The sequence below is a fragment of the Arachis ipaensis genome, chromosome B03 (genome assembly GCF_000816755.2).
Source record: "Arachis ipaensis cultivar K30076 chromosome B03, Araip1.1, whole genome shotgun sequence".
NCBI classification, from domain to species: Eukaryota; Viridiplantae; Streptophyta; class Magnoliopsida; order Fabales; family Fabaceae; genus Arachis; species Arachis ipaensis.
This window is the reverse complement of record NC_029787.2, coordinates 8,595,429-8,609,253: the sequence shown is the minus strand read 5'-3', so window position 1 is coordinate 8,609,253 and position 13,825 is coordinate 8,595,429. Positions and strand designations below refer to the sequence as shown.

Sequence of the window (13,825 nt, the reverse complement as noted above, 5' to 3'; positions counted from 1 at the left end):
AAAATTTTGTTTCTGCACCATACCAATAATGCCGTAAAGTTATATATTCATGATATTATATAGTTTTCTCTTGAAAATAAAAATATAAGAGCACAAAATGAATAACAAAAATTGATTAAAAAAGAAAGAAAGAAAACAATAGAAAACAAAAAGTTAAAAAAAAAATTATGAATAAGGCAATTCTTATTATAGGAAGTATAAATATAGATATAAAAGTATAGGTAATAATACAAAGTTAACTATAGAAAAGCCTATTTTATTATTTGAATGATGTTGATTTGGATTGTTTTAGTGATATGCATCTTTTTTTTTTTTGAATGAAGGAAGCTTGTAATGATCTTACGACACCAGTTACTATGGAGAAAGTCAGAACAATTGTTTTTTCACATGAATTCTTTTAAAATTTCGGATCCTGATGGATTTCAAGCTTTCTTCTTCGAAAAATATTGGAAGATCATTGGTCTTGATGTTTGAAAGATAGTTAAGAGGCTTTTTCCGATGTTGCTCTTGATGCGAGAATTATGGAGACTTTGCTGGTTCTTATTCCAAAAGTTGAATTGCCAATATCGATGAAAAATTTTAGGTCAATTAGTCTCTGTAATGTAGTTTACAAGATCATCACGAAGGTTCTTGTTAGTAGGCTCCATCTTCATCTTACAGAGATTGTTGGCCCACTTCAAAGAGGATTTATTCCGGGACGAGAGACTCTTGACAATATCATTATTGCTCAAGAGGTCCTCTACTTTATGAAGAAGACTAAATCAAAGAAAGGCACACTGGCCTTTAAGATTGATCTGGAGAAAATTTATGAAAGAGTTGATTGGAGTTTTTTAGCCCATTCCCTTAAGAGCTTTGGTTTTTTTCAGTCCTACAATTAATTTAATTATGAATTGTGTCACTGCTTCCTTCTTATCTATTATTTGGAATGGAAATCATCTTAATGGCTTTACTCCTAACCGGGGTCTTAGACAAGGAGACCATATGTCACCTTATCTTTTTGTGTTGTGTATGGAGAGATTGTCATGTTTTATTAGTCATCAAATTGATTTGGGCTTGTGGGAGCCAGTTGCTGTTTCTAGAGGGGATCAAGAATATCCCACTTAATGTTTTGTGGATGACTTGCTTTTATTCTGTAAAGCTACAAAGAGACAAGTGCAAAGTGTGATGTTGGTTTTAGAGATTTTTTGCAAAGCATTTGGGATGAAAATTAATGTGGAGAAGTCTAAAGCGCTTTACTCCAAAAATGTCTCTGCAACAATGAAAGAGGTTTTCACTGGAGTGTCCTCTATCATATTTGTCCAAGACTTGGGCAAATATCGTGGGATTACCCTTAGCCATTTTAGGGTGACCCGTTCAGCTTTCAATGGTGTCCTAGATAAGATTCGGGGTAGATTAACAAGTTGGAAAGGAAATTTACTTAATCGGGCTGGTAGACTCTATTTGGTTAATTCCGTTGCAACTGCTATTCCCACGTACCAGATACAGATCTCTATTTTTCTCAAATGAATCATTAGTAAATTGGAGTCTATGATGAGATTTTTTTTTAGAAAGGACAAGTTGACGAAAGAAGATTAAATTTTGTTAGTTGGAAAGTACTAGTTACTCCAAAAAAACATAGAGGTTTGGAGATTAGAGATCCTTATTGTGTGAATATTGCTCTTCTTGAAAAGCTAGTTTTGACTTTTTTTCAGCAGTCAAACAAGTTATAGATTCAATTGTTGGATGTCAAATACCGATAATCTGTATATGACTGTTTTGGTTGTCCTAAGAATAAGGGCTTTCCTATTTGGATGAGTATTTGCAAGGCTTGAGAAGTGTTGAATGATGGGTTTGCTTGGTGTATTAGGAATTTGAACCAGAATTTTTAGTTTTTTAGCTTGAGAAGAGAAGGGCAGTTATCTAATGAGATTGATTATGTTCACATTTCTTATTCAAATCTTTGGATACAGGATATCTGGTCGGTTGGTAGGTGGCATTTGGATACTCTTTATTCTCCTTTATCTCAAAATCTGGAAGGTAATATTCTTTCTTACCATCCAGATTTGCAAGCAGGTCCGAAAGTGTGTTAGTATTGGTTTGGGTTTACTGTTAAAGCCTATGATCATGCAATGGTTATTTGTAGTTGAGTAAGCAACTGTTTGGTTGGGAGGAGCAGGAGAATTAGTTTTGGCTTTGGCGCCAGCTTATTTCGGAAAAGCACAAGTTTTTGATTTTGCTGTGTCTTAAGGAGGCTCTTCCTACTACAAGTTTTCGCTACAGAAGAGGGATGTCCTCATCGGATAGGTGCCCAATATGTCTTTCTAGGCAGGAATCAGTTTTACATTGTATTCGAGATTGTTCAAAAGCTCAGTTTGTATAGCATAGGTTGAATATTTCTTGTCATCATTTGGATTTGAAGAATTGGTTCTTGTATCATAGCACAGAGCATCCGTTCAGGTTTTTTTCAGGACTTTGGTGGATATGGCGAGTACGGAATAATGACATATTTAATCCTCATCAGACATCCAGAAAAAGTGATTTATCTGGTATTAATGTCAAAAACAGAGCTTAGAAATATTTTTGAATTACAACGTATGTCCCTTCCCTCTATTCTAAATGTTTTTTGGAATTTTACATCCATTAATACTTTCAAGATTAATTGTGATGCTAGTTATCCTAGTTCATTGGTTTTACTTGCGATTAGAGATTGTAATGGAAGTTAGCAAATGGGGTGTTTAGAAATGATTGGGAGTAATAGTATTCTTCAAGGGGAATTATTTGCTCTTTGGAGAGAATATCTCTTAGTCTAGGATCTGGGTTAACGAGATGCTATTTGTGAGACAGATTGTATGGAAGCGTTTAATCTTATTACTAATCGCCAAGATAGTTTTGGGTTTATTGATTAATTGGTGCTCAAAATAAAGGATATTATGCATTGGAATTGGCGTGTTGACTTTCGTTTGATTATGAGAAATGAAAACACGGTGGCACATATCATGGTAAAAATGGCAATAAGGTTACAACTTCATCATGTTAACTTCCTTCTTCTTAGGAGGAGTTTATTAAGAGTAGTTTTAACTTTTAAACGGAGCTGTCCCTCTACTTAAGCAGTTTCTTTGTCTTTTTTATTTTTTTTCTTTTGTTTAATTTATTTAAATCACAAAAAAAAATACAAAATTAATTATAGCTCAAAATTTAAAAACTAAAAAGTATCCTTTAATTTTTACTTAAAATGAATCTTGATATATAGGTTGCGTTCCCCTCTGCCCTCTCTTCTGGAAACTTGAACCCCCTTGAACCACCTTGAACCTTCGGCTTCAGCAATTTTGCACAGAAAAATTGCCCCAATTTTTGGGGATTCAGCGATACGGATATAGCATCATTAAGCTATATGCCATGGACGGTCGCAAAGTTTCAATTTTTCTTTAATTGGATGTGTCTGAGCGAAGAGGGGCATCGAAGGAAGCAATGGGCAGAGTAATCTCTTTCCTCGTTCAGCCGCGATTCGTCCTTTTATACCTTGTTCTTTCAATCTTCATCATTTTCGCGCTCTATGGCTCTAAACAAGTATGCCCTTTAACCCCCTTTTTTTACTTTATGCCATACTTGCATTGTGGATCTGATTTGGGTAGTGGACCGGTTTTGCCGCAAGTTGTTTGCTTTGTGATTGTTTATGTTGCTATCATTTTGATGGGGTTGGTTTTGAATCTCGTCTTAACTCCCTGATAGAATGGAACATGATTTGGGTATTCTGTTTCTTTTGTTCTTGCTTACATTGTCTTGATCAATGTGCTTCCTAATTCCATCATGGATGAACTCTTCCTATAGCTAGATTTTGTGTTGTATTAGAATGACCCTGCAATGTCTTCCCTTTTCTTTATTGTTGAGTTGTGTTTGGGAGGGGTGCATGTATTTTATTTCTTGAATTATGAATCTAGATAGGTTGGGCAGTTCAATAAGGGATAGGTTAGCTCTGCACAACTAATCTTTTTGACTCAGTTTAAGAGAGAAAAGAGGATAATGATATCTTCAAAAGGAGGGTAGAGACCATAATGTATTAGCTTTGTGATCCCTTTCTTACTTTGTGATGGTATATCTTTGGGATCCAGATTGAGGTATCATTTGGTGCTTATAGGAGGCTATGCATTTAGTAGAAATATGGTGAAAGTGATGAAGATAATGTTACTATGTCTGGAGGGTGTGTGGACTACTTGATGTACATAAAATAGCAAGACAGTGATATAATGTGAAGACAAGATGATATGGAAAAAATTTTAGCCTCAGGGAAATCATTTCAGCTAGAGTTTTCTGTAACCTTTTATTCATGTTTTGAGTCTAAGTTTTTGGTCGAAGTCAACATGTCATTGTTATATTACATATACCATTGAAATCTTTTTCCCCAGCTTATTGTGGGCATTCCCTGTTTCCAGTGTTTGTAGATGCTAGATCTTAGAATAAGGTGTTCAGTATTTATATACTCTAAATCCTTTCTAGTTGTACACCGTTGAAAAGACAAATTAGGTTTTTCCCCCACTATATTATGTGTTCAATTGTTTTAAGAGCATTATGTGTAACTCTTTTAAGTTTTTGCACAAACTATTCTGCATTATATGATTGAAAATTGATGAGTAGATCTATTTGTAAGTTTTTTTCCACATATGTTTTCATCTCTATTGTCTTTAGACATAGTTTATGATGGAACTTTTAGTCCAAGTACCTGACTCGGAAAAGGCTATATTTTGTTTTATTTTATTTTCATCTGTATTGTTTATTGGTTCGTCACTTGTTTATTGGTTCATTCAGTGATAAACTTATGCCTTTTCTGATGTAGGACGAGGTGATGATATTAGAAGAGGAGCCTGATATTACACACAGGGTTTTTTTGGATATTGATATTGATAAACAGCGCTTAGGTAGTTAAGAAATCTTTTAGAATTTTCACTAATTGCTTTTATTCGAACCTATTTGACTTGCTTCATAATTTTGTTAGTGTAGAAAGACAGAAATAACAAGTTATTTTCAGCTAGTATATATATGCCCTTCATTGTTTACTACTAACAATTACAAAACTACTTCTGTAGGTAGGATCGTGATTGGATTATATGGCCATGTTGTACCAAAAACTGTTGGTAAGTTGTTGATCTTCTATTTGAATTATTAGTGATTAATCTGCAAAATGGAAGTCGAGGGTGAGCCTCCTTAATGGGATCATCCATATTCAGGGTATCTAAACTTAGTTTTAATTCAAAATTAAATCTTCCTGTTGAAGCTACCTTAGTTGGATTTGTATGCTTTATACATAGTCATTTTTATACTCTTCATAATTCTATTCTAATTTTTTTAATGGTTGAAAATTTCCTGCTTGCAGAAAATTTCAGAGCTTTGTGCACAGGTATTTATAATATCTTCTTTCGTTGCTTATTAATTAGCCCCAATTACGTGTATTTACTGATGTGGATGGTTCCCAACTGTGTAGGGGAGAAGGGCAAGAGTTCTAGTGGCGTAAAACTTCACTACAAAGGAACACCACTTCATCGGATAATATCTGGTTTTGTGATTCAGGGTGGAGACATTGTTCATCGTGATGGCAAAGGATCTGAATCTATTTATGGTGGCACCTTTCCTGATGAGAATTTCAAGATAAAAAACTCTCATGCTGGTGTGTAACATTATTTACTTGGATGCTAGTATTTCACTTTACCAATCTTCCTGAAACAGCCGTGATGTTTCTTTGTTTCTTTAGTCTATATGTTCCTTTCCATTAAAATTTATTTATTCAATTGTTGCAGGTGTTGTTGCTATGGCAAATTCAGGACCTGATTCAAATGGCTCCCAGTTTTTTATTACCACAGTGAAGGCCTATTGGTAAGTTATATCTTGATGATGCTTGATACACAATTTCATGTTGTATGACAATCTTGCATGTAGAGGAATACCGAGTTCAAATTTGTTCTTTGAAAGGTCAAATACATGTTCATTGTGCCATCACAACTAGATATGGCGATTTACATGCGAACTTTGCAGGTTGGATGGTGAGCATGTTGTCTTTGGAAAGGTTATTCAAGGCATGGATAATGTGTTTGCGATCGAAGGGGGAGCTGGAACGTATAGCGGAAAACCCAGAAAGAAGGTGGTGATTGCAGATTGTGGAGAGATACCCAAGAGCCAGTGGGATGAGGAAATTTCAACTTCCAAATCAGTGACAACAACATAAGCATATTTTTTTTTATCATACATTGCACACCTCAAACTAATGGGATGAGTAAGGTTAAACTCTAGTATCCGAGCCAAAGCTTTTAAGAAATTAGTTCTGATAAAATTTTAGTTCAATTTTTAGCATGACAATTTTAGTAGCTTGTTTGATATTTATAGTCTGTTTCAAGTCCTTTTCTGTGTATTGTATTTTTCCCAAAAGTCATTTTGTGTATTTGTATTTAACACCTTATATAAACAAAGCTGTTAGGGTTGGCTGTAGAGAAAGGAAAGAAATTAACAGAAATATTTACTTGTTCTATGCACAAATATATTGTCATTATTTTGTTGTCTCAAAGCTATTTTGTTCGGTAGTCTTTCTTACATTGTCTGATCTAGAATTCTCAGAAAAAGGGAGTCAAAAGTCAAAACTGTTGTAACAAAACGCCAATGATATTTTTAAATTAATAATGAAAAAATTGATTTCAATTTATTTTTTAATAATTTACATTTTACCAACTTGATCCATAGCTCATTCAACTAAATCCTATGATGAACAGTACATTTTAAAAGAAAAAATGACAATTCCTGTATTGAAGAGATGAAAGAAGGTGATGAATGATTACATATGTTGAGAAGTCTGGAGAGAATCAAATCGAAGAGAAGTTGCTCTAATAATGAAAACAAAGTGGTGGTTTATTGTGGCAATAAATAATATCAAATCTTATCCTAATTTCTTAATAGTTGTCGGTTTGGATATATCCAGACTGAAACAACGTGAGGCTGAGGCATAAAGTGCAAAGCCAGATTAGCTTGAGTTTTCATAGCACATGGATTTTGCAGTTCTTAACCAAACCTTGCTATAATCTTAAATCAATATAATAATATTAGGCGAATAAGAGAATATCCTGAAAGGGCAGAACAAAAATGGAGAAAACAAAAAGGGCAGAACAATCAAGCTTCAAGCCTTTAAATTCAACTATTCTATAAAATTCAATAAAAATATGGAAAATTTTCCACAAAAAGTAAATCTACCTCAACACATGTACAAATCTTGAGACCTCCAGACATGTTTTAGATTTGTGTGTTGGGAATTTGGGATTGAAACACAAACAAAAACATGGGAAAACACAGCTGAGTGAGTCAGTTGTCTTGTGAATTGAATTGTTGAGAGTATCTTGTTCAATGGGTAGCAACAACGAGGACCCAAGCTCTTCCCCATCGCACCCTCTTCTTGAACCTCACTCACCTGACTCACAAGAATCCTTCATTCACATATCATACAACCATGGCCCTCGTTCCTTCAAGGACCTTCCTTTCTTCATCCTCTTTCTCCTCTTCTCTCTTTCCACTTTCGCCTTCGGCATCTTCTCCATCTTCCACAGAAACCCCGACTACCCTGCTTCCCTCTCTTCCTTCTCCTTCAACCCAACCACCCAAACCTGCACCACCTCCACCTCCACCTCCACCACCTACTTCCTCCTCTCCCTCAATTCTACATACTATTCCTCCAATTTTGTTGAGGACTTGACATGGACCCTCGTTATCACCTTCATTCTCAGCATACCCATTTGCTGGCTACTCCTCCTTTTTCTCAAGCATTATACCAAACACCTTGTCTACGCTACTCTCCCCTTCTTCATCGTCATCCCCATCTTCCTCAACGTTTACTGGTTCGTTGTCTGCACTGTCAGCCCCACTTGCAGCGATGTTTTCCCCATGGTATACCGCATTCTCGTTCTCGTCTTCCTCTTCCTCGTGATTGGGGTAATCGTGTGGATCCTCGTTGCGAATTGGCACCGTGTTGAGCTCACAATCAGCATAATCGGTGTGGCATCAAACGCGCTTTCTTGGAACCTGGGTTTGTTCGGGGTGCTACCCTGTTTGACCATTGGCCTTTTGCTCTACTACGTTCCCATGGTGGTGTTCATGGTTTTCGCCACGTTTAACGGCAAAGTTGTGCCGAAAAGTTTGGAAGGTGATGAAATTGGATGTGTTTGGAAGCAGGATAGTTGGGTGCCGGCTTATTTTGCGCTGGCAATACTCACTATGCTGTGGTCCGCAACGGCGATGGTTGAGGCGCAGGTTTATGTGATCAGTGGGACTATTGCTCACTGGTATTTCTCAAAGGATGATCAAGTTCCAAGAAAGAGTATTACAAATTCTATAAGGTGAAAACAAACATCATTGCTGTGGTCATGTTTCTTTGCATTTGCTTGCTTACTTTACCTGCTTGTGATGTTTGATTAATAAGTTGAGGATTTTAGGCGCATTTTTGTTTATTTAGTTGGCATGATCATTGATGCTGTGTGGTGATTGATAGAAGTAAATGATCATAGTATTCTTTCATGGTAATAGCAGATAACTTGATTCCCCTGTCCTGCCTGTAAAATGCATATGTAGTATGTGCTGAATCTTTGATGAGAGTAGTTGATTAACCAGAATTGAGCATTTTGATTATAATATAACAAAAATTATTCTTGGTACTGAAGAAATCATATGATCAATTCGATGAACAGTGTGGCTTCAATATCTCAGTATTGTCTTTCTGTTGTTATTGCTATTGCCTATTTTGGTACTAAATAGCAAGACCTCGGATATAATAATGTTTCCCCATCAAGTTGTGCATCCAATGTTAAAATGCTTAGTTTGAGTATCTTTGGCTAATTCTGTTGTCGTTTGTAAATTCTGGTTAATATCAGTTGTTTAAATGGATTGGTTACGAAATGTAAATAATTTGTTGTCTTTTGATGTGTCCTACTACTTGCAAATTTTTTGTGATTCCCAAAGCAGCATACTCTTTGATTAGGATACAGGAAGAGAAAAAGGAAAATATGCGTTCAATTGAGTTGAACTGAATAGTTGATTTACGTTTAGAAAGGCATAGTTAGATGGCTGCTTTACAGTTAGAAAGACATTGACTATGAGAATTTGGTTGGCAGAAATGCTTTTGGTCCTTCTGTGGGCACCGTATGTTTGTCAGGATTGCTTATGTGTGTTGTCCGAATGGTTCGTTCTGCGGTTGATAGTGCTAGACAAGAGGATGCTCCGGGGATATTTAACCTGATATTGCGATGCTGTGTGAATGCCTTCCTGGCAGCAGTGGATTTTCTTAATAAGTTTACCATCAACTTTGCCGCAATAACCGGTGAGGCTTACTGCACATCTGCAAGGATGACATATGAACTTCTAAGACGTAATCTTCTGTCTGCTGTTTTTGTGGAGACCATCTCATCTCGCATCCTGGCCGGAATTATCTTTGTCCTGTCGGCAATATACACAATTGTGGTACGTTTTGTTGATATTTCTCTTTATATGCTTGTTTCAATTAGAGGCTTGCTAATATGCATAACTAGGCATAAATTTCAACAATCCTCTTGAAGCATGAGATACTTGAAGAGCTTTCTTATGCGTGTAGCCTGTGGATGTTGATAACAACTTACAACATATCCTTCCATTAACATTGTCCATGTTCAATTGACAGCCATAAATTATGGTCTTTCGCTTTTGCAGTTTGTTGTTCCTTTTTGCTTTTTGTTTTTTGGGGATGAGATGAACAATGTAGGATAATTTAACTTAGTGACCATCTTATGAAACTCTTTGACTTATAATATCTTAAAAATGATATGTTGGGGTCCAACAATTACTAGTTTGTTTTCCTGCTTTCATTGTTTTCTATCTCTTTTATTTACATTTGTCCTAATTGTTTTTTGTATAAGCAGGTATGTGTTATATTAAAGACCACAACGAGTCTTGGGTCCGATTCATATCTAGTAGCAGCGCTAGCTTGGTTGCTGCTGATCATAGTGCTGGGATTCTTTGTGCATGTACTAGACATTGTAATCGACTCAATTTATGTCTGCTATGCCATAGACCGTGATAGCGGAGAAGTCTGCAAACAAGATGTCCATGAGGTTTATGTTCACTTGCCCATTAGCAGGAGTAGCAGACAATCTAATGTTGTAACAAGAATTCTAGGTGTGTAAATAGTTCTTCTTAGGAGTCAAATGTTTTGAGACATTTGAATTGCTACTTTGAGGGCATTCTTAAGTTAGAGCTGTGTGTGAGCCTATTGTGCATACTTCTTGAGTGTTTCTTTTAGAAATGTAGTTTAATAATTTGTAGTTGTAGAGAGCAAGGGAAATTAAGTTTATTTGAATGCTGACTTAAGTTTACCATGTAACCTGAACTATGTACTATACTTCTTCTGTAAGGGTGAAGACTGAAGACTGAAGAGCACAAGTGAAGCTCATAAATCAAACAATTTTGTTCAACGACTAAGCATAATTTGTGCTACTTTGTAGTTTGTAGTGCTTTCATTTATTTGCTTCTTATCCAAGTCATGTCAAAGAAAAAGAATGGTTTGCTTAATTTTAGTCTAGCAATCTCATGTGGCAGCAAATATGTTGAATCATGAATGGGAAACGAGGACTCTGCTTATTTTCTTGTTTTCTCATTATTGTCAACTTGTCTTCTGCATTACTTCATTCTAAGAATAAACCAGTAACTAGATACACAATCAAGATATTGATACTGATGTACAATATAGATACTCCTTTCTTATTTTTCTTATAGATCCATATCCAACTATTTATACTTTTCATTTCAGAAAGCTGTCAACACTTGACAATTTCTGACTTGTTCATATATCTCCCAAGTTATATTATTCGAAACCTATGTAATCTTTTTGTAGAAAAACAATGGAATATGTTATTATAGAAGGTGAAAAAGCTCTGATACCAGAACGAAAGAAAAGAAAATGAACAGATGAAAATGAAAATATAAAATATATGTGACTGTATTTTATAGGTATACAAAGCATAATAGGTTGGTTTTCCCCAATATTTGAAGATGAAAATTTATTATTTAGATGTTAAATTGGTTTGGACCTTTAAAATTGGTTCGGCCCACTGTAGTTCAAATATGGACCAGTGTTGGGCCAATATGTTTTTATATCATTTCCCACCTCAAGAAATTGTTGCACTTTACCTACGCAAGTTGGCACAGATGGATGAGGGTCTGTGTCCCTTAATCATCTCTCCCAGGTTCTATACTCACCGGAGGATGCGAATGGAGCTTGCTTGCTTGGAAGGGTCGCCTACTTTGCCTCTGCAGTACCCAATTAATCATAGGACTTCCGGCCTGATGGATACCCTGATACAAATAAAAAAAAATGTTGCACTTTAGATTCAAAAGTAGTGCTGACCAAAAAATACAAAAGTTACTGGCCCCTAGACTTTTCTGGCCTCTAGACTTTTCCAAAGAAATATGTTGGAGGTATGTGTGTGTCTATATATACATACATACACACACACTCACCCAACTAACTTTGCTAGCCCAAAAAAAATATAAAGGATAAAGAGAAGCTTCTGGTTGCTTGGCACGTTTGTAAAGGTATAATGTGACCAACTGATCATACAATCATAGTTTTTGAATGCATACTATTGTTTGAATTTTGAACTTCAAATTGAGAGTATAAATTGATAAACAAAGACAAGTTCAGTCCCATTAGGAACTAACAGTGAACGCATTCGGACATTTCAAGGGCCAATAGCATTCTTAATGGGGTGGTCCATAACCATATATATCTCTTTTAATTTGCACCACTTAATGCATAAGCAACCAATGTGGTTCTCAACAAAGGTATCCGAAATTGAAGTAACTAGTCCGGTACTCATAGAGATCAATGCTCTTCAGCTCTTCTTCCTAGCTATCATATGATTTGTTGTGTCTCCTCACGTGGATCTAATCTACAACATAGATAATTCTAGAAAATGAAAATGTACAAGTAGCCTTAGCCTATATATAAAATTACATTTATCTCAAATAAGAATGAAATGTCATCATATAAATTTAAGATTAAAACAAGAAGAAAAAGTCAGCTTATAATTGTATCATTATCTTTAATTTCTTATGTCAAATCCCGAGGATCAATACGCACCACAAAAGTGAGTGCATCCATGCATATTAATATAGCAGTAGCTAGTCTCAAAGAAAGTAGGTATTTTTCATCATCATCATCATAATGCATGCACAACAATGTTGAAAATCTTCCATTTTGTAGCAAAGGGACAAATGAACGATGCCATGAACCATCACACATACATGCCTCCCAATCCACCAACATAGCCTCTCATGCTGGCTTTTAGTGTTTATTGTAACCTCCAATTCATCACCATGATCCAACATAATGCCAAGCACAAACAACTAAATTAGATTCATTATATATGAGTCATTGCATGTGATAATTTCCACCGAATTCTATATCAACTGGTTGCGGGGTTAACTCTTTGTGCTTCGTTTTATTAGACAAATTCGTCGAAATTCTATGAAATCTCGATCCAGGGAATATAATAATAATAAAAAAAACAAGCATATAATGATGACCAAGTTGGAAAACGATCTGATTGGTGATTGGAGAGACGTACATGAACTAATTTGTTAATCACAAAAACTTTCTTTTTTCTTTTACCACCACTACCTTCTATGCTTTACTTTCACGCAAAGACTATTTTCAGAAACTCAAAAAAGAGAATGTGTGGTTTGTGATCCGAGATGGGACCACAGCATAGTCAATGTATAGTGCAATGTGTTACAAATAAATATTTACTTTTGCTTCTTAAATGTCGGTATGCTCCTAAGCTTATGGTTAATTTTAATTGAGAAAAAAATTTTAAATGATCTCCCATAATTATCTCAAAAGAGAATAAGATCTTTCAAAAAAAATATTTAAAAAAATAATTTATTAAAAGATATTTTGGTAAGCAAAATTTAATGATAAAAATAAAATTTTTGTTAATGGGTATTTTTTCAAAAAATAATTTATTTTTTCTTAAAAAATGGACAAAGTTAATATTAGTTAACATAAAAAATTTAAAATGGATTAAAGAGGAGGTTTTTTAAAAGTTAGAAGAAAGGAGAATGTACATTTATAAAATAGAGGGGAGGAAGGTGTCATTTTAGCATCTCGCAAGAGAGGGAAGTGAAATTTTATCTATTAATCAGATTTTTAGTGAAAATCTCGTGATGTTTCGACAAAATCTACCAGAGGCGGGTGGGTATTCACCCATTTTAATTCTAGTAATTTTGGATTGATAGATTTTATTTACTGCTGTCTCTTTCATTGCTCTGCTTTGCTTGTAAAATTAAGCTAACCGTCGTGCAATCTAGATATTGTAGACACACAACATCGTCACACTTTTTATTATATAGGAAGAATCAATTATTATACCACCACTTTAATTTGATTTATTAATTGAGTCATGTAATATCATTAATCTCACCAAGAAATGAATGTCAGCCTCCTATGTGTGCCCCCTATCTAACACTGCTAGCTGCTTTCAGCACCAGAATACATATAAGTTTGAGTCAAAAGAACGAAATTCAATTATAAGATCTCATTTCTTACGGAATCTTCCAGTTGGATAAGTCAAAAATTAATCTATTGTGATAATTTTAATACTTATTTAAATAGACTAGTAAATTAATTAATAGACCAATTCAATTTGATTTATAAGATCTTATATTATTACCGTAGTAAATTAATATAGAAGAAAATCCAAAGTTATTTGTACAAATATAATTATGCAGTACAAATTTGTTCATTATATATAGGATTTGATGAAATTTAAAAAAGAAAAAGATAATAGTATAG

The 13,825-nt window shown here is 34.8% G+C and overlaps 2 protein-coding genes across 2 annotated transcripts; both read left to right on the top strand.

Moving 5' to 3' along the window:
- Positions 3,215–6,514, top strand: LOC107628765 (peptidyl-prolyl cis-trans isomerase CYP21-1). The gene is made up of 7 exons (XM_016331362.2): positions 3,215–3,546; positions 4,811–4,892; positions 5,061–5,108; positions 5,348–5,371; positions 5,456–5,638; positions 5,769–5,844; positions 6,004–6,514. Exons 1-7 carry the CDS (start codon positions 3,448–3,450, stop codon positions 6,191–6,193), a joined length of 702 nt encoding a protein of 233 aa, XP_016186848.1. The 5' UTR covers positions 3,215–3,447; the 3' UTR covers positions 6,194–6,514.
- On the top strand, positions 7,067–10,626 carry LOC107628766 (CTL-like protein DDB_G0288717). Its single transcript, XM_016331365.2, has 3 exons — positions 7,067–8,342; positions 9,114–9,459; positions 9,894–10,626. The coding sequence occupies exons 1-3, from the start codon at positions 7,357–7,359 to the stop codon at positions 10,155–10,157; spliced, it is 1,596 nt and encodes a 531-aa protein (XP_016186851.1). The 5' UTR covers positions 7,067–7,356; the 3' UTR covers positions 10,158–10,626.